This window comes from Rhinichthys klamathensis, unplaced genomic scaffold (genome assembly GCF_029890125.1).
Source record: "Rhinichthys klamathensis goyatoka isolate OS25496 unplaced genomic scaffold, OSU_Roscu_1.1 h1tg000064l_1, whole genome shotgun sequence".
NCBI classification, from domain to species: Eukaryota; Metazoa; Chordata; class Actinopteri; order Cypriniformes; family Leuciscidae; genus Rhinichthys; species Rhinichthys klamathensis.
This window is the reverse complement of record NW_026606607.1, coordinates 2,165,981-2,192,908: the sequence shown is the minus strand read 5'-3', so window position 1 is coordinate 2,192,908 and position 26,928 is coordinate 2,165,981. Positions and strand designations below refer to the sequence as shown.

Sequence of the window (26,928 nt, the reverse complement as noted above, 5' to 3'; positions counted from 1 at the left end):
GCACAGTGAGAAAAGTTTGGCCTACACATTTGGCTATATTTGCATGTCTTTGGTGGTTTGTATTTCTAATGATAAATACAAAGTTCTGTCATTGAAAACCTTAACTTGGTCTGCTTGCAATCATATCGTTCTCTATAGGGCACAGCTGATGGGTTCCTGCTGTATCAGCTTGCTGCTCAACTTTGGTCAGTGTCTACATAGCAGTTGGTAGCACGCTTATAGAAACCCTCCACCTTCCCCAGCTCCACCTGTATAGATCTGCTACCGGTAATTCATGTATGCTTTTGTACAGTGTGTCTTACTTACTCACAGCAGCGTGTTGTGTATGTATTGACAGTAACAAGTCTCTTTACTAGCTCTGTAGCAGCAGTAATAACCTACAGAAGCAGCAGCGTAGCAGATCTATTGTGCCAAAACCAAACATATTAACGATGTATTCAAATAATCCAGCAGCGTGAACGCACGCAGTCATGTCTCATTCAAAAGATAGACCCGACTCTTTAGCATGACGCAATCGGTCACGAGACAATGCTATTTCACAATCAAAGCTGACGTAATGACGCAATTGGTCACGAGACATAAGAGAGCCAATGCCATTTCACTATCAAAACCGACGTAACGCGTCTTCGGGCGGCAATTTTTGAATGTGTGCATAGGATATACAGCGGATGGAGATGGGGATCTCTTTTGAGTCTGTTCTTCACACAAATCAATCGCTTGGACTCGGAACACTTGGAATATTTGTTATTTTTGAATAAATTAGTCATATCTGCCTGTTATATCCTTTGTTATTATATAATACACAAATGGGTAGGTTTAGGGCTGGGGTTGGGTTCAAAAGTGTCTCAATAGTGTAAATAAAATAAATAAATACAATTATGGTAGCTAATTAAATTGAGAATCACAACCCAACATTTCATAATATGGCAAAATTATAACCCAATATATAATGTTGCATCATGATGATAACATTCCCATGTCCAACGCATCTGTGTATGACGCCACAGGTTTCTCATTGAAAGCAATGGAGTTCCCTGTTCGTCGATAACGTGACACCTAGGGGTACCTTTAGGGTCTTGATTTTGACACGGAAGGCACTTGACCGTGCTTTAGTTTTTTACGCCTTGGGAGTGAGAATGGGTTGGAAGTAATTGGTAATGCCAACGGATAGCTTTCTCCAGGTAATAGAGCTCATTGGTTGGAGAGTAAGTTATGAACAGTGAGAAGGTACAGTAGGTTGCTAAAAGGAAAGCTGTTTCAGAGGTAGAGCAAGTTGTTGATTAATTTTTATCTTTCAAAATAAGATCAGGAGTCTTGTATTATGAAAGTAAATGTGGTTTTAAATGTGGAAAGTAAATGTGAAAGTAAATTATGAACTCTTGGAAAAGTTTACGAAGAGGCTAACTACTTTAGCAAGATACTGAAAGATTGTCTGTGGTTCAAGTAGAAAGCAATTTTACAGCCACAACAACAGCTTTTCTGAGAGGTGAGAGGTGCTGGTCTTTTTTTAGTCCTAGATAACATTAACCTGATTGGTGATAATGTGAACAGGCAGCTTTGGGATGATATCGTCATCTATTTTCATTCTTTCACAACTCGTCTCTTTCTTTTTATCTCCTCTCATCCCATTTGGCTTGTAATCTGTAAGAATGTCTATGTCTGTGTGGACATGTCTGGTTTAGGTGTGGGGGGAGTTGGCTCCTCTTCCCCACATGCGGGGGCAAGAACGGGAGGTAATAGCTTGTGCTGTGCCCCTCGAGTCTTGCGGCGTGTGAATTACATCTAGTTTGGCCTCCATGGAGTCAAGAGCTCTCTCTCCGTCAAAACCGTGCACTGTTCCCTTCCCCGTCATCACCAAATCCACCGAGATATTTCTGATAACATTAGGTTAATAGGTATGTGACCTGAGCTTTGTGCAGGAAAGAGAAAAGAAGAGATGAGAAATACAGCAAGAGACATGTCTGTGTCAGACTTTTGAGCATCAGTATTAAGTTCAGTTTACACTGCATCTTATTTTGGCAAAAAAACACCTGCTTAGCCATGAAGTGGCTGCCTGAAAGACCTGATACAAAGACTTTAGATATATAAATATGGTGCATATTACTATGAATGGGAGAAAGTGCAACACGCAATATGGCAGAATAAGCCCCTGCATTCCAAATAAGGGCCAATCACTGATTGGCAAAGTCATTGCGCCACTGCAGCTGCCATTAGAAATTTCGGTTTCAATAGAAACAGTCAATGTTCTAAGACACGTGCTTAGAAAAAAAATAGAAAAAATTCAGTTTTTTGTCATGATTTGAGTTGTCAGATTTCATTGGTAATTTCAAATATGAAATTTAATCTTAAACTTGGTGAATAGCTTTGGATAATTTAATGTTTCCCCATTCAATGAGATTGGAGTTGTACTTGCATGAATGAAATAGCTGCCTGTGAGACATTGCAATGATGGGCGCCGAGTGAAATGACTTCCCTCCAAGGGACTTTGCCTGATTTAGCACAATAAACTGAGCATTACCATGTCTGTGTTTTTTTTATACAAACAATGGAAGTCAGTGGGGTCCAATATTGTTCAGCACCCCAATGACTTTCGTTGTATGGACCAAAACGTTTCTTCAAAATATCTTCTTTTGTCTTCTTTTTTTTAATGGCAATACGTGAAAAGCCATTACGGTCCTCGGTAACATAAGGCGGAAGATTGGTTTAAGATTTTGATGCCAGGTACACAGACTGGAGAACGGCGGGCATTCTCTGATCCACTTAATCCATGGAAAGGCAGTGACTTGGACCGACTCAAAGCATAAGGCCACACTCCACCCTGTGCCAGTCAAAACGCACAAGAACACAGCAGTGTTTTTCATTAGCCTCCCGATGGGCCGGGTACCAGGGTCAGGATGGCAGCAGACCATTTGGGCATAGAGGTGAAAGAAGAGGACAACTGGAGAGGGCAGAGGAAAAAAAAGGTGGAACAGAAAGCAGGCCTAAGATAAAGATTGTATATGGAACTCAGGCACACACAGATTGATGGAGGGTGGAAATGCTCAGCATGGAGAGAAGGTGTGTAAGACGTATGAAGGAATCACTTCCCTTGAGTTAAATAAGAGAGATGCTTGAAATTTAGAGAGATCTGTAGTTGGTCCCCCCAGGATTTCACGACGAGGAGTATTAAACTAGTTCCAACCTCACAGGAAAAGGGGGTGATTTCCTATGAATTTGTGCTATGTGAATCAGGTTAGGGGTTTTAAATTTAAAAGTAATGCGTTACTTTACTCATTATTTGAAAAAGTTATCTGATTGCCTAACTCGCGTTACTTGTAATACGTTAACCCCAACACTAAAAATGACAAGCGTCAGATATATAGTAGAAAGAGAATCTGTGTATGCCTCATAAATTCACTGACACAGGTGCCCTCTGACTTCTGTGTGGACAGGGATGAACAAGTAACCAGAAAAGCATGTGTGTGTGTGTGTGCATGTAATTCGGTTTCTTCTCTCTCTCGCTCCACATCCCCCGCCTTATTCCAGACGCCGCCAAGTGAAGTTATTGCATGTGACACGCTCAGCAGTAGGAGAGGGTTGCGAGCTGAAAAAATTGCATTACTCAACAAAGCAGAATGCCAGGGGAACAAGATGAGATACATCTCTGCTTCTTGATAACACTGGAATTATTTAAAGTAGAAGAGGGGGAGAAGGAGTGGATAATATTTTCCAGTCTATATTTAGATTGGGAGCAATTGCAGCAGAGCAGACAGGCGGAGCTTCTATCTGCTTCAGATGAGCTACACGGTGGGCCGTGAGCAGGCAGATCTATCTGTCTCTGAGCTTCAGATTAAACCACAAACTGAATCAGAGGGAAAACGGCAATTCTAAAAGAACAGACACATTCTCATAGGCTGCATGTACACTGCAAGACCTAATGCACAGATACAATATTTTGACACCTAGCCGATTTTAAATCCTGTCTGATTTTATTCACTTTAAACTAGGCTGTCAGTCAATTAAAATATTAAATCACTATATTAATACAGTTGCTTTTTAAGAGCAGACAACTTCATAATATGTGTAATTATTGGGTTCACCAGTTTGTGTGGATGATATACTCAAGGCAGAATATATGTGCATATCCACAAAAAGACACTGAACCGAGGTTGTAAAGAGAACATACCAACCTTGATTTGGTGGATGAAAAAAAAAAAAAATTAACTACTTCACTGTTATTAGTTTTGGTAAACTAAAACCATATAAAACATTTTCATTACTTGAAATAAAATAAATGTTAGCTGATATATAGGGCTGTGCAGTTCAACTCGACATCCGCCCCGTGGCCGAGGACCATCGGTGGCTTACAAAATAAAATATTGGTTTGCAATTAAATGTTACATCACAACCATGGAAACATTTAGATTCGTGTCGAATGAGAAAGGTACATGAGCCCATAAATTCAAACCATTTGTCTGCATAATGTTTAGCGATCTGGTCACCCGATTTTCACAGAATTTAACAATATTCCAGGAGTTATTCCACTGGACATGGAGTCTCGTCTTTCTTTTCCCAAGTCTTCACTCACGTCTCACCTATTTTCAAAGGGGATTATAATAATTTCTTCCTTTTGTTCACTTTTTATTACTACTTTTGCATCCTTCGGACGATGGAGACGGAGCCGAAGGTGGTGGAGCTCTGAGCACAGATGGCGAGCAGATGGAACTAGGAATTGGGAACTATCCAGGTGGAGCCGTAAGTCCGATGGTCCCAGGTGGAGCCAAGGGAGGGAGGAGCCAAAGAGGAGTCAGGGTGATCCACTCGACTTGTAGGAGCTGGATGACGGAAGGCCAGAGTTGAATCCACACCACAGAGGGGAGGTCGAGCAGGAGTCAAGGGGTTGACGGGAAAAAGCGTAGATGGGGCTAAGGGACTGGCTGATATTGAAAGAGGACATGGGAGAGGGAGGCTGGGTGGGAACTCTGGAGACTTCGAGCTTGATGAAACCAGTGGGAACGCAGGAGATACTGAGCTGGGCTGAACCAGTGGGGAGGCTGGAAATTCTGAGCTGGGCAGAACCAAAGGGGACAGGGGATGCAGGTAAACATCCTCTTCCAAATCATTAAGAAGGTCAGAGTCCAGCGGCTGCTCACCCTCAATGGTGGTAGTGTGGAAGGGTCCTATCTATACACACAAACTCCACGAGTACTCACACGGCGGACGATGTTGCCGACTCACACACCTGGTCAGACATCTTGCAAGGCTCAGGCTCCGGGGGCGATGGCTTGGTCCGACCTGTTCTCCAGCGTGGGCTCATGCATCACTGCAGGCTCTAGCGTTCGCTCCATGCAGCTTGGTGATGGCTGGCTGGCTGGGCTTTGGGTTACAGGTTGTGATGAGCAACACTGCTAAGTCCATATTTAAATATACTCAATGTGAGGGTCCTGTATTCTGTTCATGCACTGGCTGTAATGATGCACACAAAGTTGAGGAATCAAACGAAACAGTCTTTAATAATAATTCCAACTGAAACACATTGGAGAACTTCAGGAAGAAAAACAACCACGCTACAATAAAAGATATAGGACAAAAAAAAAGTAAGGAAAACTCAGGACTTAACCCGTTTAATCCCAAATTTTTTCTTGCAACTTGAGTACATACATTTTACTTCTTAGACCTCCCTAACACTCAAACATTATGCCTTTTTTGATTTTATGTTGGTTAAGTTAGTGAAATATTAGGTTTGTAATAGTGCAATAGTGACCGGTGGGAAACACCATAGTCAGAATTCATACAAATTCTTCAATTAGACCTATTGACACAATTCATTCCAAGACATCCAATACCTCGTTTTGTCATTTTGTGAAGGAGGCTTAGTGAGGTGAAAAGGTTGTCATGTGCAAAGTTACACCCTGGAGGAACTTCTGCTTGTTTGGCTAGACACCTATGGGCTAGACCATGACTTCACTTGGGCCCTGTTCTAGGTGTGTGCACTCATTCAGTACACTGAAGATGGGCCGTACGTTGTAGAAAGGGTTGTTTGTGGTCATGTGTGGGGCAAACCAATTGGTTCTCATGAACATCTGCCTAATCCTCCAGATAGTTCACCTCTGCATCGCCATTCAATACTCTACTTGGCAAATGGGCCGTTTCACCCATGGGACTCCCTATCTGAGCCATAACTATTACAGTCACTTTCAATTGAGGGGGGAAGGGGGGTCACGTACGTCTAGAAGGTCCAACACATTGAAAGTTTATGGGATACTGATAACTACACTGAACAAAATTATAAACGCAACACTTTTGTTTTTGCCTCCATTTTTCATGAGCTGAACTCAAAGATCTAAGACCTTTTCTATGTACAAAAAAAGGCCTATTTCTCTCAAATATTGTTCACAAATCTGTCTAATTCTGTGTTAGTGAGCACTTCTCCTTTGCCAAGATCATCCATCCCCCTCACAGGTGTGGCATATGTTCAGTGTTGGATTGCCAATACCTGCCAATACCAGCCAATACCTGTGTTTTCAATTGAAGCACTGTGTTATACTACTGGTCACAATTGTGACCGTTAAAAAATTTACAAGTCTTACGAGCAAAATATATATGCAGGAGTATAATTCTCAAAATATATCAGTAGTAGACCCTTTAAAGAATATATGTACAAAATATGATAGTTCTATCTGTTAATTAAGATGTTTTACAAACTACTTTTTTTAGTAGTCTGAAGAAGACATCTTCTTCTAGATGTGCAAGCAGGAATTAAACTGATCTGGTCATGTGACCTTTCACACTAGTCACATGACATCAATAGATTTTAATCAAGACAATCTATTTTGTCATTTAAAAGTTGAATTTCTTGCCCTGGGATTAGGGGAGTAATGAGGATACTAATTAAACAACAGGTGAACAAAATCAGTAACTATGGGAACAAACTAGTGAACCAATTACAGAGAACATAGGCAAACAGAAACAGAACATAGGCTACACATTACATTCCCAGAGAAAAACAAAATCAAAATATACTGTGTTAATTCAGAATTTCAAACATGTTCATCATATAAGTATTGTATCCATTGTGTATTCAAGTCACAGTGTGTATGATTTTTATTTTTGAATTACTAAACCTAACTTTCACATCTGTAGTTCGGTTCATTTGGTCTGGACCAAGGGCGAAAAATTATACTTTGTAGCATTTTTCAGGCGTTTTGGTTCCTTTTCACACCACACTGATTGCTCTGGTCTGAATCAGTTGATGAGTTGATGAAAGGAACCAAAATGCAGTCACGTGACAACATCCACATCACTCGTTGGCCAGATGTGTCTTGATCATATTTCCATAACTGCACTTTGATTGGTCAGAATTAACGTGCGGGAAAATTCCACAGATCTATGAAACCCCCTTTCCCTGAGCTGTTTGCTAAACAAAGCGAAGATTTCGCTGTTCTTCAAGTTTTTGATAGTTGGGACCTAATATGGTCATCAGACCAAATTTCTATGAGGTTCCGCACCTCCTCATAACTACAAGTTTGTCCGTGCAAACTGTCAACAAACATTAGTCCTCATCCCGTAATGCACAGAGCAGCTGGTTTAGTCCAAAAATGCGCAGGTCTTTGGCAGTCGGGTCTGTTCGAGGTCGGATCACGTTCTCACCACAAACGAAAAACTCCAAAGCTCCAGAGTTCGTTTGAAAGCATACCGAGTACGGTTGTTTGGTCCGCTTTTGGTGCGCACCCGAGTGCAATTGCTGCATTCACACCAGCCCAAATGAACCGCACCAAGGGGGACAACGAACTCTAGTGCGATTCAACCGAACTAAATGAGGTGGGTGTGAAAGCACCCTAAGTGACCAGATAATAGATATGAATTAGATTCAGATTCACATTTGCAAGTAGCCCAAATCAAGATATTCTGATCCTATGCCTTAATTGACCACAACAAATTCCAATCTAAAGCCAGATGTCTGTGAAAAGAAAGTTAACAAAAAAATGTTTTCTAAAAATTTCCTCTTGAGCAAATCACACAAAAATGGTCAATAATGTCCAAGTCATATTTCACACCAAAACCAAAGGAACAAAATAAGATATTCCATATTGCATAAAGAAAATAAAGAACATGTGAAATAACACACAGAAAGTTTCTCACGCCACTCATAAACTGGTACTATTTTAAATATTTAAAAATAGATTAAGACATTTTCTTTCTATAGGACAAATGCACAGGAAATAAAGGCCTCGATATACTCACGGCGAAGTTCTTTATCTTCCGCTTTCGATTGTTTAAAAGCAAGCAGATTTACAGTATTAAACATGAAAAAAGTGTCAGTGTCTCTTCAATTAGAATTACAACTTCAGTTTCTACTATAAAGTGACTCTCCATTGTATTCCTGTTTTCACTTGAGGATGTCTGACCTCGATGGAGCGAACAGAAGAAATGAACCGGAGAAGATTTCCTCCTCAAAGAAGGCGGAGTCTCAGAGCCACACTTACCTATTACATCATCGCCACGGACCAATGGTAGTTCGATGGTGCTCACCAGCCATGGGGAAATTTTATGGAAGGAGCTTTGCCAAGCTGTTTCGAACTCCCGAAACGAACACAAACAAACTTTGTTTTGGGCTGATTTTGTTCAAAATGAAGTCACACCAGTTTAGAGTGTAACCACATAAAGAGTGATTAAATGGCTAAAATGGTCCTTCACCATCATTCCAGAATTATCTCAAAGATAATTACTTTCCAGGACCTTGCATGTGTTAAGCCTCTAAATCAGTTCACTTAATTGCATTTACCCTTCCATGTTAAGACATGCCCACAGCTTCCTGTGAATGCCACTAAACTGCAATTACTGTGAGCAAAACGGCTCTGCTGAATAAAGCACATGACAACATCTGTCTAAATCAATACTTTATCGATACATCAACAGCAGATTGTCCATCAGTGAAATACCTTGGCTAGGATATCTATTTTACCCTAAATTGCTTCAGTGCATTCTGCACCATGTGAACATCTAATTAGTGTTGTAATATCATACATTTAAAAAAATTGACTTTTGCTGTATTTTAGAAAGTTCCCAGACCAAAACAAGCTAAGCTCTAACAAAAATCTGTGGCTTCAGTGTATGCAATATTGATGTGCTTCCTGCGGATTGATTTTTCTCAAAGTATGGAATCCCTTTTTCATATTCTCAAAAATATTATACATAAATCACCAGATTTAACAGCATTCAGAAGTCCATAGAGCTCTATGAACTCTAATTGATCCCGCTACATTTCTTTAATGCTTAAATTAGTGCCATTAAAAAGGCATTCTCCTCCTAATTGCTACATTACATTGCAGTACAAGTCTAAGAATATTAGTCACCAAAGCGCCATTAATTTTAACACCCCTAAAGTAATACATAGTAAAAATGACTGCAGTCATTAAAGCTTACCGGAAAGTACAGGAGGAGTGCTCCAAACATGATGGCCTCTAGCAGGATGAGTCCTGACGCTCTGATACTCTGAAACACAACAAAAAGAACATCACATTGGAAAACTTCTCTCCTTAAACTATTCTTTTGCTAGAAATGGGTCAGTGGAAACCTTCCATTTGTGGCTACTTTATAACTTATCCCTTTGCGCACAAATGCATTCTCCTTGGACTATTCTAATGTGTTCACAGGGGTTGATTCATCTTTGTTCTCTTCAGACTAATGCCTTCCCTGGAATAAACCTGCTCTGTTTCACAATGACATTAACAACTTGATTCATTTTGAGTTTCAAAGCAGTGCACTTTGTCTTTTTTTTTTTACACTTTCCAAAGAATATTAGAGAGGTGTTTGCTATGAAGAAGTGCTTGCTAAAATACTTTTAGTTGCCAAGCTAGTGCACAGTGTTCTGGGTGGTTGCTCAAAATATTCCACCTCCAAGTTTAATTGATATTCTGGTAAATTAAAACAAAATAAATTGTTACTCATGATAAAGTAGTATCATATTTCAATGGAAAGATATTTTTACCATTAGTTATGTGAGGCAAAATAAGTTAGAATCAAAGATAAACTGAAATTCATGGCATTTCAACACTACTTCTACTTTATTTGAAGGCTGCGATCCACCTTTTAAGTCTGACGTTGTGCGATACTGTATCCGAGTTCAAACGCTCCATCAGATCCCAAAAACAAACAACTCATGTGCTCATAAACGCACGTCCTGATTTTGCAGAGTTAGACGCACATTCATGGGTCAACATATTTTGTTGATTCTGGAACAACATTCCTGTTCCAAAATTGAATGCTAACCATATTCCTACCCCTAAACCTACCCATAAGTTATACCTAAAATCACTGGGAAATGATAGGTGAATAACACTGATGTATAGCACCTAACCCGGATTGTAAGCCTAAACTTGACATAAACTTTAAACGTGTTCCTCAGATCTGATTGGTTGATTGGAATGTTATTCCAGAATCAACAAAGATGTTGATCCAGGAACATGTTGTACTTGTACTTGATGGAATCAGGTTCTGCCTCATAAACAGGGGTTGTAATAGTAGTCTCACTTGAAACAGAGTGGAGGCTCCCAGAAACAGTATACAATATATCACATTCACAACTTAAGCGGATTGGATCATTGAGGGTAAATATTATTATGTGACTACGCATTACTTTACGGGGAGCTTGCAACCTACTAGCTACATTCTACCTTAAGAACAAATGGTGCAACCCGATAAAGTACAGAGTTATTTTCTAACTAGCTAGAAGGTACTACATATTGAGAAATTTATATTATCCAGCAAAGCTAAAAAAATAAAATAATTCTCTGACAGTGCGGCATGTATATTTAGTTTGGCCGGCTGGCTCAAGCATGTCTCCGTTAAAGCAGAGAAAATGAGAATTCCATTAAGAGGCAACAGGTGAGCTGTCAACTCCTTTCTGAAATCAAACGGCCAATAGAAAGCACTTGACAGCGCGAGCTGAAACAGAACAAAATTTCTAATCCTAACTCTGTCGCTTTCATTTAGACTTCTCCAGCATTTATGGATCGCTTTCAGGCAGCGCCCAGACGGAGCATGCTTCCAGAGTAAATTAAAATGCTGGCACTATCAAAACTGAGTGCCCTACATATCGACAGCCTAAACGGCGCCTCACTGCAGGGATTAATGAACCTTCCTCGCAGTCAGTGTGAATCCAGTCCACTATTACTCAGACCACAGACTGCACGTCTGCTCAACCTGAGACAGTAGCATGTGCGGTGTACGCTTCTGAAATACTCTGCGTATACGCCAATGGTGTGTTAAGTGTAATAAGTAGCCCTCTGCAATCATAATCTGTGCACTAATCCACAGACTCCTCCTGAGAGAGAAAAAAAGAATAATTTGAATGAATCTAATTAACAGGGAGACAATCCACAGACTGGGCTTGCAATTAACTGACAGAATCAAAGAGAAGGTCAGTGTTAAAGTACAGGTTGGACTGAACCATGTTTGCAAATGCCATAAGTGACAGAAATCCTTAAAGGAACAGTTCACTAAAAAATGAAAATTGTCATTATTTACTCATGTCGTTCCAAACCCGTAATACTTTCATATTCAAAACAAATGAAGATATTTTTGATGAAACCTGAGCGATTTCTGTTCCTCCCTTTTTCAAGCTTTATAAAGTTCATAAAGACATTGTAAAAGTAATCCATATGAATTGAGTGGTCTTCTGAAGAGACACAGTCACTGTGTTTACAGTGTGATGAACAAATCCACATATAAACATTGATCATCACACAAAAATGGTAAACCAAAGCTAAACTTTGCTTGCTTGACATGCGAGAACGAATGAGGTTTATTCTTGTGTGTCGACTGTCGAGCAAGTATGTTTAAACATCCGTTTACCATATTTAATGAGCTCTATGTAGTACTACATGTGTGAAAATTAAAGCCAACAGTAAAAATATCTTCATCTGTGTTTCGAAGATGAATGAAAGACTTATGGGGTTGGAACGACATGAGGGTGAGTAAATGATGACAGAATTTCCAGGTTTGTCAATTATTTACTGCATCACACATATTCTAAAAATCATAAAAATAGCTGTACTAGTTAATATCAGCGCCCTCTTTCTTCTCACTCAGCAAACTAATTTCAACTTACTATAAATCAACATTTCATGTCCATTTATTTATTCTGGGAAGCAGCCATGTAGGATAATGCAGTCAGCCTCAGCTTTGTGTTGGGTTGTGATCACCCTGTTGAGGTTTCTTTTGTTATAATGATTGTCTAAATATACATTATCCCATGGAAAGAACTTTGACACCGTAGATAAATAAGATCCCTAAGTGTAGTCAGGCTGGACTCTCTCTCTCTCTCTCTCTCTCTCTCTCTCTCTCTCTCTCTCTCTCTCTCCTCTCTCTCTCTCTCTCTCTCTCTCTCTCTCTCTCTCTCTCTCTCTCTCCTCTCTCTCTCTCTCTCTCTCTCTCTCTCTCTCTCTCTCTCTCTCTCTCTCTCTCTCTCCCTCTCTCTCTCTCTCTCCTCTCTCTCTCTCTCTCTCTCTCTCTCTCTCTCTCTCTCTCTCTCTCTCTCTCTCTCTCTCTCTTCTCTAAGGTAGTTTCCAACAAATAACACCTCTTTCTCCTTCCTCTGTAATTCCTTTGTAAATTTAGTCTCTCTCTCTTTCCCTTCTAATGGTGTAATCCATTCATTTAGTCAACTGGAAACTCCATTCTCTCCGTCCTTTATCAACATTATTTGTCTCAACCTGTCTATGCACTAAATATCTCTTTAATTAACTATAATACAGGCTTAAAATATACCGTTTCTTATCCCCTAGACGTGCTGTCTGTAAAATCAAACTGCAAAGTGAGAACCTGCAGTGACTGCGCTTTTGTTGTCACACTGAATTTAATTACTGATAGAGAATAGTTTACATTCTGAAAACTCAGATGGAAGCAAAGATGTAGTTGTAACATGATGATGAAAGCGGTGCACAATGTAGATTATATTCGCGTTTTGTGACTTTTTTTGTAATAATGTCTCTCAAAACTGTCTACTTTCTAATTTAACAAGGAATAAAATATGACCTAACAGGCAAGATACTGTACGCTCAGAGTACGAGTGACTAATTGTAATGTAACTCAGCATGAAAACACCCCGGGTGTCAATAAGAACAGGATGTGCTTCATGGAAACAGTTGCCATCTTAATTAGCTCCCTCCGGCAGCACATGCTTACCTTGTTCCTGCGGAAATGGTAGAGCAGCACCATACTGATGAAATCCACCAGCATGCACAAGCCCTGGAAGGAAAGCACCGCCATACGCAGGGCGCCATCACCCCGGGCCACGCAGGGCGTGTTGTCCTTGCAGAAATCACAGCCTTCCTGGCAGGGCAGACAGTGGCTGGTACTTTCTGGAACATCCCTGTGATGTGGTAAACTCTCCGTGCCCTTCACACCAGCTTTCCCTAAAATAAATAATTGAATGATGTTACATGATGTTCGTTCACTCTAAAAAATATTGGGTTCTCAAGACCAAATCCTGGGTTGAGCCTTTTGGGTCAATTTTTTGGGTTATTTTTTCAGTGTTTGGGATGTTTTTGTGTAACCCAGAGCCAGGGTCAGACGTAACAACCCAGTGTTCGGGTAGTTTTTGTGTTACCCAGATCCTGGTCAGATATAACAACCCAGGGGTTGAGTTATTGATCGCAGGCTTTTTGCGGCCTCTTCAGTAGAGACCAGAGCAGCTCCGTCAAATTGGTGCGTGTCTTCGGTAAAATACAGGTTTGTGTAAATGTTTTGTATAAATTCGTTATTGTTCTGTGTATTATGCAAAGCAACATACAGGGGCGCGATGTGAGACACCTTAAATGAGTGTCGTGTTGGTCTTTTCGCGTGATGGAAACGCCTGATGCCTTTCAGAAAAATATACAGAAATGCTTCGAAATTTAAAATATGTTCTCAGAACTGTACACTGATTGTTTATGGACAGGTTATGGAGTCAGTCACTGCATATTTCGGCTAGGAGTGAAACACAGGGTGGCGGTCTGAATTTAGAAGTTCCCCGGCTGAACATGATACAAGTTCTGGCACGAGATCCAGCGCCGTTACGGTGGAAACGGGACAGAGACTGGTCGATTACACTTGAATTGCTTCTAAATGTTTCATTTTCACTTCCAATATTTATTAAACGAGCTTAAATGTATGCAATATGTATTCAAAATGATATAAAATATGCTATACTGTAAAAAATGAAAAAAATAAATAAAGGAATGATCATGCAAACCAGTGTGTTGAGTTTTTTTTTTAAGTTTAGAGGATTTAAGTTAATCTGTAAATATTAATTCATGTATGAAGTAAAAGAAAAAGAAACAAAGTACTATAGTAAAAATTAATCAACCAAGTATGCTGGGTTAAATCAACCTATTATGCTGGGTTGAATAAACAACCCAATTTGCAAGGTAAAATTAACCCAACATGTGCTCTGTCCTATATTTACCCATCGCTTGGGTTGAAAACAACCCAAATTAGATTTAATTTTTTAGAGTGTTCAAACAACTCTGCAGTTATTTTCAATCTCTGTATCTTACCACTTGCATGCATTTGCATTTGATCACACCAATAAAAAAGCATGAACAATCGTGAAAAGTAGCAGCACAGACATGACATTTAAAGCGATCCAGCCCAACCTATCCTCCAGTCATTGGTGGTCTCATCAGTAGGCAATTCACACTGTTTCATGCGCTAGCCATGGGTGGATGGGTGTGTACACACCATCTGGGCCTTCACTTTGATGCGCCAGTTGCTTCTGCCTCAGTTACACATATCTCATCTTTTCATGATGACACTGGTTCATAACATGCTCTTTAATAGTTTGAATTTTTCTTAAAATCTAACCATAAGCCATGGTATCACAAGAAACAATAAAATAAAAATATAAAAATAATAACAAATGCCACTTTAGCTGATTTATGGCTGCAAGATAATAAACAACAATAATAATACATTAAGTGACACCAACAATGGGATTTTGAAGGTGAAGTGAGTAATGTTTTCTGTTACAAATCCTGACCCTGGAGGGTCAAGGTCCTGTTGATCGACAACATACCAGTATGGAAATTTCTAGAAATCCTGAACACTTGGGAGCTGGTGTGTTTAATTAGGGTTGTAGTTAAACTCTTCAAGACAGTGGCCCTCCAGGAGAAGGACTGGACACCCCTGCAATTAGTTTAATGTGAAGAGACAACTTTAAATGGGACGTCAAACATCATTCTTTATTATTATTTTTACCCCCTGAGTTTATTTTAAAACAGAGGTCAAAAATAGATTGTGCTAAAAAGTCAGGACAATTTTGCACACTAAATCACTGTATTCTGAACACGTTATACGCATGTGCATGACAGCATCGTTTTCACTGATTCATGTTTTTGTTTTTTGCACAGAGACCATTTTCAAAAACTTGCACTTTGAAACCCGTTTTCAAAAGTTTGCGTTTTCAGGCGCCCAAAACGCTGTTGTCGTGTAAATGAACGGCCAAAAAAAGTCTTCCGTTTTTAGTTGAAAACGGTGTCGTGTAAACAGCTCTTAGAAGATTAGCAAAGAAAGTCAAACCTGAACAGAACACAGAAACAGATTAAAAAACAAACTCAAAATGTGACACCGCTAAAGTTTCATGGTCCCAAATATTTTGTTGTATGAATATCTCAACATGCAGTATATCAACAGAAAGAACAGACCCTCTGCATTAGAAAAATAAAATAAAACTTTTATTCTAGCTTCTTGCATTTCTTTTTTTTATCAACACCTGAATGTGGGTAGGTTTCATAAAAAAGCTTTTTCTTTTTTCCAGATTCAGCTGGAGATGGAGTAGATTGAGTGCATCAACAACCCAAACGCTTCACAGTCCTATAGCTCTTCCTGGATTGACATTTCATTCGGTATTCGCTATTCCTTTTGGCCAGTGGTTCTCAAACTTTTTTGGTCATGGTCCCTTTAAACCTTTAATCCCCTTTAATTGTTTTACCTGTTTATTTAACCTTTTAATTTAACCTTTAACTTTAATTTTGAGAACCACTGGTTTAGGGTAACCGTACTATAATATATAGAATAAAAATCTAACGGATGACATGAGACTGTATACAACACGCACCAGTGTATTCTTAACATAAACCAGGATTATGAAGGCCAGACATGAGACATTACCATTAGGCCTACTTAATCAGAAAACTATGCAGCAGATAAAAGAGAAATACACAGAACACAGCCGACTTCTCCCAGGAACACACTTATGTGATCATTGAAGGAGAGCCAGAGCCATCACAGATGCAGGACCTGTGGTGATGTCTGTCTGCCTCTCTCTCTGCACAGTTGGGAAGGAATATACAATCTGTTCTTCAAGCAGATGCAACTTTATGACTTTTACCAAAACCTCAAATTCATGGCACAACTATTCAGTGTTTTAGGCCAATTTGATTGGCCAATTATACATTGTTGTGTTCAGTGAGGTGTAAAAGAGTGCCATGTGCCGGGGCCCCTGCTGAGGGCCTGATACTGCCAGCATAGCGCTGATCACATGTTTCGCTTTCTGCCAGTCTCTTTTACACATGAGTGTGTTTGTGAGTTTGTGTATGCCAATTTTTGGAGTGCTCACTTTGGGAGAACTCTAGAGTGACAGAGGTTTTTGATCAGAGAGCTAATTAATTAAACATAAGGGGTGTGGTCATGGTGCTCCAATAAGATGAGAGGGAAATCAGGTATGCTAAGTGCTCAAAAAATCCTTTGTGTGCATGCCTGAGAGGGTGAATACAATATTTATGTAAGACATTGCATTTAACTGCACAGTGGGTCCACACTGAAAACGTGGGATTTGAAATCTAATTTAAACCTGAAAGAAAACGGAACGTTTTGAATCATTTTAAACAAAGGAAAGATATGGGATTGAATGAAGAAGTCATTAAACATGAAATACTAAACACTCTGATATTCATACTTTTTCAAAACATTAAAAACATGTATTAAATTACAAAAATGCAAAATAGAAGCATTTTTATAAGTAGAATTCTACACCCCACTGTATATTTGACAAAATAGGTCTATGTGTAAACTAAGCATATATGAACAATAACACATTTCTAATTCTGTCCATGAGCATATTATATTATACAAAACATCTACAATGTGAAATGTAATGAAGATTTTCTGAAATCGCATGTTTTTATTCAACCCATTTATTGACCCATAACATTTTATCATAGTACTTACTTTTTTTAAAGCCATTGACTGCAACTCTGCTTGGATGATAAAAGCCGTTTTTGCAGTGACATTTATACTTGTCCAGCACAAATCCATGACCTGGGATGGGCAAACACTGTGGAAAATAAAGAGAAGATGGAAATATCAAAACGGTACTGTACACAGGGTAATATAACTGGAAAAAAGAGCATGGTAAAATTCCATATACTTATGCATGGATGTTTGTGCAAGAATATATATTAGATTTTTTTTTAATAAAGAACCATCTCTGAATAGATTTCCTGAGTTGTCTAAATGGTTCTTTGGTGATGAAAAAAGCTTGTGATGTTGCATTATAAGTCTTTTGTTTGGTGGTTTTTCAAAGGACAAGTATAATAAAAAAAATTCTGAAGAATAAAAATATATTTTTGAAGCAATGTATAAAAGGTGGCATGATTTTAAACCTTGAAAACATGGTCAACGCAATGGATCTGTCTGTAGTTGATGGATAATTTGTTGAAATGTAAGAAATGCTAACATTTTGTTGCTAACATCATGCAATTATTATAGAATATATAATGTGTCAGTTTACAGTGGCTTCATAAATTAAATAAAAACTTAAAAAAAAACACCTGATGTGCATTATTTGTTCATCATTTTGCAGAAGAAAAAAAAAAAAACTTCCTGTGACCTGCAGATTATGACCAGGACTTTGAGTGACACTTTCGATAGTTCACTTTAAACATTCTACTAAGTAAATTTGCAACATCATTTCAACTAACTCTCATTAATTTGCAACTGTAAACTAACTCTCATCGTTAGTTGACTGTTAGGACAGGGTTAGGATTAGTAGAATAAGTTATACTTGCAAAGTTACTTTATAGTCAGTAGAATGTCAGATGTTCGGAGACCATCAAAATAAAGTGTTTGCAGATATTAAGCAGACATTATACTAATACTCTAAAGATGGGTAGTTGACATGTACAGTAGTTGCAAAGTTACTTATAGTTAGTAGAATGTCTAAAGTGGACAAATAAACTGTTACTGGGCTTTGAATATGGCTCTGTTTCAAAACCTAATTATCTGTCTAGATGGGCAGCATTTTAAACCACATGTGCTCTCCAGTCCAAAAAATAAATAAAAATAAATTTCATTCAATACAGACAAGAAGCAATAATACACAATAATGTACTATTGTATATTGCGCCATTAGCTTAGCATCATGCTAACATCCAGAACTTGTAAACGCTAGTGAAGATTTCTTGTTGCCTGCCTGTGACCCTATCGTTTGCCTGCACTGTTACTTGGTTTGTTTGCTGCCTGCCCTGATCCTTTGCCCGGTTATGACCTCGATTATCGTGCTGCATCTGACACTGTTGTTTATACTGGTGATAAGACCCACACCTGCATGTACTGTGAACTTGCTGTTTATCAATAAACCGCATATGGAACCCACTCAACCTGAGTCCTTGTCACAATACTATTGGAATCAATTGCCTCTTGTTCAGTTTGTGTGCTGCACAGAGTTGCTGGCTACTGTATGTAGAGCATTCTAAATTGGTAAGATTTTCTTCCAGTTATGATGGTGTATGGTAGCTACTTCTGAAGGCAGTGCACAGCAAAGCAGATAGGATTTTGAAATGAGAACAAAAAAAAAGCCTAGCTTGTACTTTATTGCTTAATAATAGGATCTTCACAGTTTCTTCTTTCTCAATAAAGACAAAAGACTAACTTTCTACTAATAGCAAAGAGCCACTAGGGAGGCTGGGCTGCCGACTCTAGAGCTGCAAGCTTTGTTTCTGCTTTCAGCAGGTTCAATATGTGAGCAATGCGAGTTTGATATATAATATCCTGCGTCCTCTGATATATAATATTCAAACGGGGACAGTTTTGGCACAGATCACCTTGCATGATGTGTCAAGACATAGTATCTGAATTATAGACAGGCTCATTTGCTGAATTCAAAAAGAAAATTAATTTAGTATCTATTTCAGGCCTGATGCTGGTACACATTGTACGATTTTGGGCTGTCCCAGATGAAAGAAGACTAATTGTGGCGATTTCTGTGGTCGTGGCTTCTAAACGGTGGTTCTACGTCATTCAGTGAGAGAGGTTCAAAGACGGCCGTTGTCACGGTCATGAGACTAAACATAGCCTGCGATAATTTTCTGACCGTCAGAAATTTAGCATGATCTTCTCACAGTGTGTTTGCTGCTACGACCTACGTCTACTGACTAGCCAATAAAAATGCAACATGAATTGGTGTATTGATCAAAGCGACATGACGCTAAAACTTAAAACTACTTACCTTAAATTCCATCTGCACAATTGGCATGCTAAGTTGGCCTCTTTTCCCTAGCCATGACTGCGTCCATTTTCTTCTCTTTCGCTTACTCCTCTTTTTCCAGTGCACATAAAAACCACAATTGCCAAAGTGCGATTCATCTCGCTCTATTTGTTTACCTCTAGTGCATGCTGAAGATGATGTTTTATTCTTCTATACTAACTTGAGTTGTAGCCTACGATTTAATAGGTGTCATCATCGTACAGTCTACATGCATGTCGTACAGTGTGATTTGTAATGATCTTATAGGATTGCCGAAATTGCACAGTCTGTAGCAGGATGAGTGTTTCATGACTGCAGTCCAGGGCCTAAAGCAGACATGTTGACCCCTGCTCAATACCGATCCACTCCAGCACACACTTGACAAGCTATGAAGGGCCAAAGCCTTCATATTTGAGCAGAACAGCAGCGACATCAGCCTTAATGAAGCATAGAACTGTAGAACATTTACAAAAATCCATCTTTAGAGAGAAGAGGGCTCGATTTCTGTCTTTCATGCTTCTATGGGATCAAGGTTTGAAGACAGATAGCCACTGGAGCAAGGTCAGAGTGCATTATGGGCTCATAGCCTAACTATATACATTTTAAGTCATTTTCATTGTTTTAAAGAGGCTACATTGGCAGCAACACTTAAATTTGTGTTGGTTGGCACACTCTAAGCATAAAAGAGTGCTTTAATGACACAAGTACACTGAGTACACAGTAAACAGAAGGAGGTTATCTGTTTATGTTGAAGCACAGTGAGAGTTATTTGGCCCAAAATCTCATTTTCTATTTTTGGCTTTCTGTGAACCGGCAATCTCTTATCAATGCTTGAAAGGCAGAACTATAAAGGTATACTTACTCTGCGTTAATTCATTTATTCCTGTGATGAAAAAATATATATTTTCAGCATCATTAATCCAGTCTTCAATGTCACGTGATTCTTCAGAAACAATTCGAAAACCCTGATTTGGTGCTAAAGGAACATTTCTTCTTATTATTAATATTATCAAAAATAACAACCATTATTTGAAATAGAAATCTTCGTCACACTTTAGATTATGGTCCAATTCCCACTATTAACTAACTATTAACTAATACTTTTTACTGCTTATTACTGCTTATTAATAGTTAGTAAGGTAGTTGTTAAGTTTAGGTATTGGGGATGTAGGGATGTAGAATATGGTCATGCAGAATAAGGCACTGCACTGATATGTGCTTTATAAGTATTAAAAACAGCCACTATCCTAGTAATATGCATGCTAATAAACAACTAGTACATTGTGAGAATTGGACCCTAAACTAAAGGGTTACCGAAATCTTTTTTAACATTATAAATGTCTTTATTGTCAAGTAAAAGTGTAACTTTGCAGATTGTTGACCGATTTTGTATAGTTAATGTCAGAACTGTTACCATGACAGAAAAATTTCTTCCGATTTTTTTTTCCTTCAGAAAAGTTTTTCAGATTTCCCATTGCGGCGTTCTCTCCATATTTAGCTACGATTCTTTTCAGCCTAGCCACTGCATATAACATGCTGGGTCCTTCACTGGAAACTGAAAATAACTCACTATACGTTTACTCTTTGAATTCTTGCACCCAGGGACAATACAAATCAATACCATTATGACGAAAAGTTTAGTATTTCCTACTAATGCCTGCTACATACTGTACGATTTCGGCAATCCTATAAGATCCTTACAAATCACACTGTATGACATGTATCTAATAAACTTGGGTATGCCATTTATGTAGACTGTATGATGATGACACATACTGAATCGTAAGCCACAACGCAAGTTAGTTTAGAAGAATAAAATGTCATCAGCATGCGCTAGTGGTTAAACAAAAAGAGCTAGATGAATCGCACCTTGGCAATTGTGGTTTTTATGTGTGCTGAAAAAAGAGGAGTAAGCGAAAGAGGAGAATATGGACGGGGTCATGGCTGGGGAAAAGAGGCCAACTTGGCATGCCAATTTTGCAAATGGAGCTTGAGGTAAGTTGTTTTGAGTTTAAGTGCCATATCGCGATATGCTATTTCATGTTGCATTTTTACTGGCTAGTCAGTAGACGTCGGTCGTAGCAGCAAACACACTGTGAGAAGATCATGCGAAATTTTTGACACTGTGAGAAAATTATCACAGGCTATCTTTGGTCAAAAGACCGTGAAAACGGCCGTCTTTGAACCTCTCTCACTGTATGACGTAGGATCACCATTTAGGAGCCACGGCCACAGAAATCGCCATGATTGGTCATCTTGGGAATGGGGAAGCCCAAAATCATACAATGTGTACCGGGCATAAAGCAAGGTTGTACGACTCTGGTCAAGTGTATCCATAGCAGACTGGTAGGAGTGGCCTTGGACGGCAACATGGCCAGTACATTATGAGTGTGTAAGTTTTCCTAAATGTATTACTTTCTTTAAAAAAAACAACAACTGTAATTTGCTTATTTTAATATAAACATATTTTCTATAAAGCAAATACAATGCATTTTAAAGGTATCCATAATGCCTTAAATAGATACTTAGGTAAAACTTTAATACACAATAATGCATGAACATTAAGAACATATTCATGGTTACAGGTCTTATACTATAGGCTATATTACACAATAACCTGAAGTGGTAAGTATCACAATGCAATATAAATGCAGTTGCAAATATTTATGAGGACACAATACTGCTTATAAGGTGTTTTTATAAGGCATTATCTTCATGATGCATTAAAAATACAGGTTTCAATCAACTCAAACCAAATGTCACATATTGGGAGACTCAAAATAAAACAAAATTATTAACCACTAATCTGAATATGCTTTTAATGACTCAGCTCTATATATTTTAGTTTACATTCATTCTCCATTTAGCCATCACATCGTGAACTGACACTTTCATCCTTAGCCAAGCCGAGATCAAGCGTATATTGACTTGCAGTAAAGAGATAGCAACACTCCCAATATTATTCATTGTGTACTCCGGGCACTGACCCCTTGAGCTTTCAGTCAATTCCTGCAATAAAAGCTTCAGGAATCACACAACTGATAACAGCTTCTGCCTGAAATGAGAGAAACAGACTCTGGCCCATGCTGAGAGGAAGGGACAGGGTCTTCTGACAGAGCACAAGCTGACGGCGGGTATTGAGCAGGTGAGAGCTTCAGCTGGGAACACTCTATCCTAATTAAAGCCAGACCGACACATCGCCGACACAGACACTGGCAGATCTACGCCGCTGGGAGTACACAGGATGATTTCAGTGGCTCTACACACCTCCACGCTGTTCACTTTTAATCAGAGAGAGAAAGTTAGAAAGAACGTTTGATTGACTAAGACTAGGGATGTAGGGATTGGTTTAGATAAAGGAACTCTGTCTCCACTGATATCCGTACACACAACTGAAGAAAGCATCCATCTTTTTCCTGAACAACCAATGGATGCTTCCATGATGACGAACATTGCATAAGTCAACTCAAAATTCACTTTTGTGTTCCAAAACAGGGTTGGAACCTGTGTGCAATAATGACAACATATTCAGTGTTTATGATTATATCTATTCTTTTCATAAATGGATGGTGCCTTATTGGGTAATTACTTGTCCCACCTCTAACCCAACCCGTTATTATTCGCACTATTAAATGCCCATTAGGCAATTCATTTCCACTGTCAGAGCTGATATATGATGGGAAAAGACAAAAGAATGAGTTCGGAAAACGGCGGATTCAAACTTGGATCAGTCGCTTCAAAATCTAACGCCACTTGCCTTACTCTCCATACCACTGCTCTTGTTATCAGCAGGAATTCTTTCATCATTTTGTCTGGCTCACTCACAATGGTGGGCGGAGTTAGTGTAAATAGCCTCTGCTGTGTAAAAAGACATGCCGATATATGCTGCTGAGTTTGTTTATAATGCTGCGGGATCATATGACAGATAAAAGAGGATGAAACATCAGTGGAGGTGGTGTCTTGGTTGAGGTGTTTGCTGGGACGTGCTGTATGCAAATGGACCTCCTGGCATGACAGTGCGATGCCCGCTATTAAAAACCTCTAGCACTGAGTGTGAGCGGTGTCATGGGCCAATTATCCTGTCACACAGACACACACACTCACTGACTGACAGCTGCCACAACTGTGCCTTTGACATTCACAACAAAACTGAGAGACAATGAGAGAGACAGGGAGAGCATGAGAGAAACAGGTGGACGTCTGGGGTCACTGAGATTTATGGCTTGACAAATTAGATCAATTCCACCACTGCAAGCTGTGAGTCACTGTTCTAGAGATACGTTGTTAATCTGTTAGTTGCGGCACTGCCGATGTCATAACAAACATTTTGTTTTTGCCGTTTCAGATGACACAAAAGAGCATCAGTGACCACCTACTTTTATCAGCAGCCTGCGTTCTGGAAGTATATTTTCCATTCATGAACGGCATTTCAGAACATTATTCAGTAATGAGTTCTAAGCCTGAGCCAAACTAACCCGCTGTGAGATGAATTGACATTGTATCCTCTTCCGGTTCTGTTGTTGAGCCGCGTTCAGTGACGCCGCTGACGTAAGACGCTGCTGACGTGTGTCTGGTGCGCCCGAGCTTCGTTTACAGTCTGAGGGAGACGCACGCTGTAAACAAAACAATCTTCGCAAACATGTCTAAGGATTTCCACACAGAGGAAGACTTGCATTTTTTTGCCCAGCCATATTTATTTGAACCCGAATACACGGACACACCAGATACACGTCAGCAGCGTCTTACGTCATCAGCGGCACTGAACGCGGCTCGACAACAGAACCGGAAGACAATACAATGCTGAATAAAGTCGCAGTTTTTATTTTTGGACCAAAATGTATTTTCAATGCTTCAAAACATTCTAACTAACCCACTGATGTCACATGGACTACTTTGATGATGTCTTTATTTCCTTTCTGGACAAGGACAGTATACCGTACATACATTTTCAATGGAGGGACAGAAAGCTCTCGGACTAAATCTAAAATATCTTAAACTGTGTTCCGAAGATGAACGGAGGTCTTACGGGCTTGGAACGACATGAGGGTGAGTCATTAATGACAAAATTTTCATTTTTGGGTGAACTAACCCTTTAAGTTCTGACTGAATTACATGTTTACACCTGGTCACTTCTCGGTTAGCTATAGTTTGTGCAAAGACCAAGTGTAAATGCTTTCTGAAACGCTTTAGAGATGGATTTAAATCCGATCACTCAAACCACTTAAAGAAAATAAAAAACATGTCATAGCATGTTATAGGCTATATGACAAGTTATAGCCAGATATGACAGCGCTGCAACACGCATTGCCACAAATGTGCTGAGCATCTCTTCAGCAAGCAGATGTGCAAACTGCCGCACACGAAACAACAATCAACAATCATCTTCACTAAAAGTAGTGAGTGAGTCTAAATGATCTTACCAGTGCTGTTTGGAGCCAGATCAGCCTAAAAAATAATACATTTACAAAACAAAATTCATAAATTCACAGACAGTTCAAATTTACAAAATCCGATTCGTAAATTCAAAACACAATTCATAAATACAGAAGTAAAAGCATTTCCTCAAATGCTCACACAAATGCATCTTACCCAAATAAATTTAAAATGTGTACAAAAATATGTATATATCAAGTTCTTGAATTAATTTCCATCACACATTTATGATGTTACATGTATTTATGGATTGTTGAATCTGCATTTACAAAATCGTCACACGCGCGTGGACTGCTTTGAATTTGTGTGCTGTATTTTTGAGACCTTCCTGACAGGTTAAGATTCATAAATATCTTTTTTTGGAGGATGTTTTTTTCAGCCAATTGCGGTGAGCTTTTAATCCACCAATCAAAACGCTCCTTACTGAACAGACACAAGGAGCTCAACGCTGCGCTTGTACTGTGCATTGTTCCAAGATCGGGTCCTTTATGTAAAGTAATTTGAATGGCTACTCTTTTTTTAAGCACCTGATTACAATTTCTACAAAATCACATTATGATTTATATCGTTCGAACAAAATACAGCAACCCAGTTATCCTGCTGTCTTATAAACCAAAGCATACCCTGTTTATGATTAAAGGTTGTTTTAGTTAATGAAGTGTGCAGTTTGCAGTGTTGCAAAGTTGTTAGTCCACGCCAGCTTTCTTATATTATAACTGGTGTTTGTAGGAACACTTTAGTAATCACAGGATGAATGGGCGATAAACAATCAATAAAACAACGATTTTGATGAATAAGTTTAAAAACGGTTTGTAGTCAGTGTTAATGACTTTGTCATTTGCTTTGAAATTAATATAGTTATATTTTTGTATGGTATTTAATTGTTTTGATTTTGAGTTATTTGTGTTGTGGTAACGGAGGTCTTTTATTTTGAAGTTCATTCACGTGAGCGGATATAATGCGCATATGGTCCAAACATTTCAGTATGAATGAGTTCCAGACGTACATGGTTATGGTATCGAAAGCTTACGGTTTGCAAGGAATTTAAAAGGATTTAGCTCCTGGTTTGAATGGAGAACAAGGTATGATTATAGACTTCCTGTTATCTTTATGTCCTTGTTTTGATTTATATTATTTGTATTATGATTACTTATTGGTGGTTGTCTTGTATAATGTTTATTATTTGGTTTTGATGGATGTTTATTTATTTTCGGTATTTTGTTTTCTTTTGTACAAGCTTTTACGTTGATTCTCAACGAACATGGTGTCCGACGGTGCCTTTATTTGTGATGACGGACATTCGAATAAAGTGTGGGAATCATCAGTCAAAGAGTCCAATCTTTCTTGAACCAGGCAGCTACAGTAAAAGCTTGCCATCATCAATCCGCTGTGATGCTTCAAGGGATGCCGTGGTTGATGGACTAGAGAAACTTTAATGTCGGCGCGCTCGTCGTGGATTGCATGAGTGTTCTTTTAATGGATCAAGTTTCAAATGAAGTTCCAGCGGACGGCTCTACAAATCTACGGACAACAGTTGGGGCGATTTAATGAACCGATTAAGGGAAGTGAACCGTTCCAAATTGTTTGGTGGATCGCAGTGAGTACCAAAGACAACGAAACGAAATCAATTCTGAAGAGACATTTTTTTCTCTCTCTTTCTTTTCATTGATCGTGTCTGATTTAAAGGTTGATGGACATTGCCGCATGTAGATCGCCTATTAATGGACTAAGATATATCAAACAGTTTCATATTTAAAGGTGATGTTTCAGCACATGTGGTTAAAACGAGTTTGCTGAACAAAATGAACTTGAATGTTAAACGCGAATGGTATGTAATTTGGTGAACTGCAAATGTAAGAGAAAATGTCCAAATCAGATGCAGGTGCAAATGAGGCAGATAGGCAAACTGATAGCCATCATGCAAAAACTCAAAGTGAGAGTACACGCCAATCAAAGCGCACGCATATCCCTACTGAAAAAATGTTAGCATATCAGCAAGAAGAGCTACA

At 39.0% G+C, this 26,928-nt stretch overlaps 1 protein-coding gene across 2 annotated transcripts in view; it reads right to left on the bottom strand.

The window, feature by feature from the left end:
- The window catches only part of gpr158a (G protein-coupled receptor 158a), a 134,159-nt gene that overhangs the window by 47,594 nt on the left and 59,637 nt on the right, over window positions 1-26,928 (bottom strand). For both annotated transcript variants that reach the window (XM_056249846.1, XM_056249847.1), the window contains exons 3-5: window positions 17,191-17,296; window positions 13,168-13,397; window positions 9,406-9,474 (exon numbers count right to left, since the gene is read on the bottom strand). In XM_056249846.1, coding sequence (XP_056105821.1) covers window positions 9,406-9,474; window positions 13,168-13,397; window positions 17,191-17,296 — 405 coding nt within the window. The remainder of the gene's footprint in view (window positions 1-9,405; window positions 9,475-13,167; window positions 13,398-17,190; window positions 17,297-26,928) is intronic.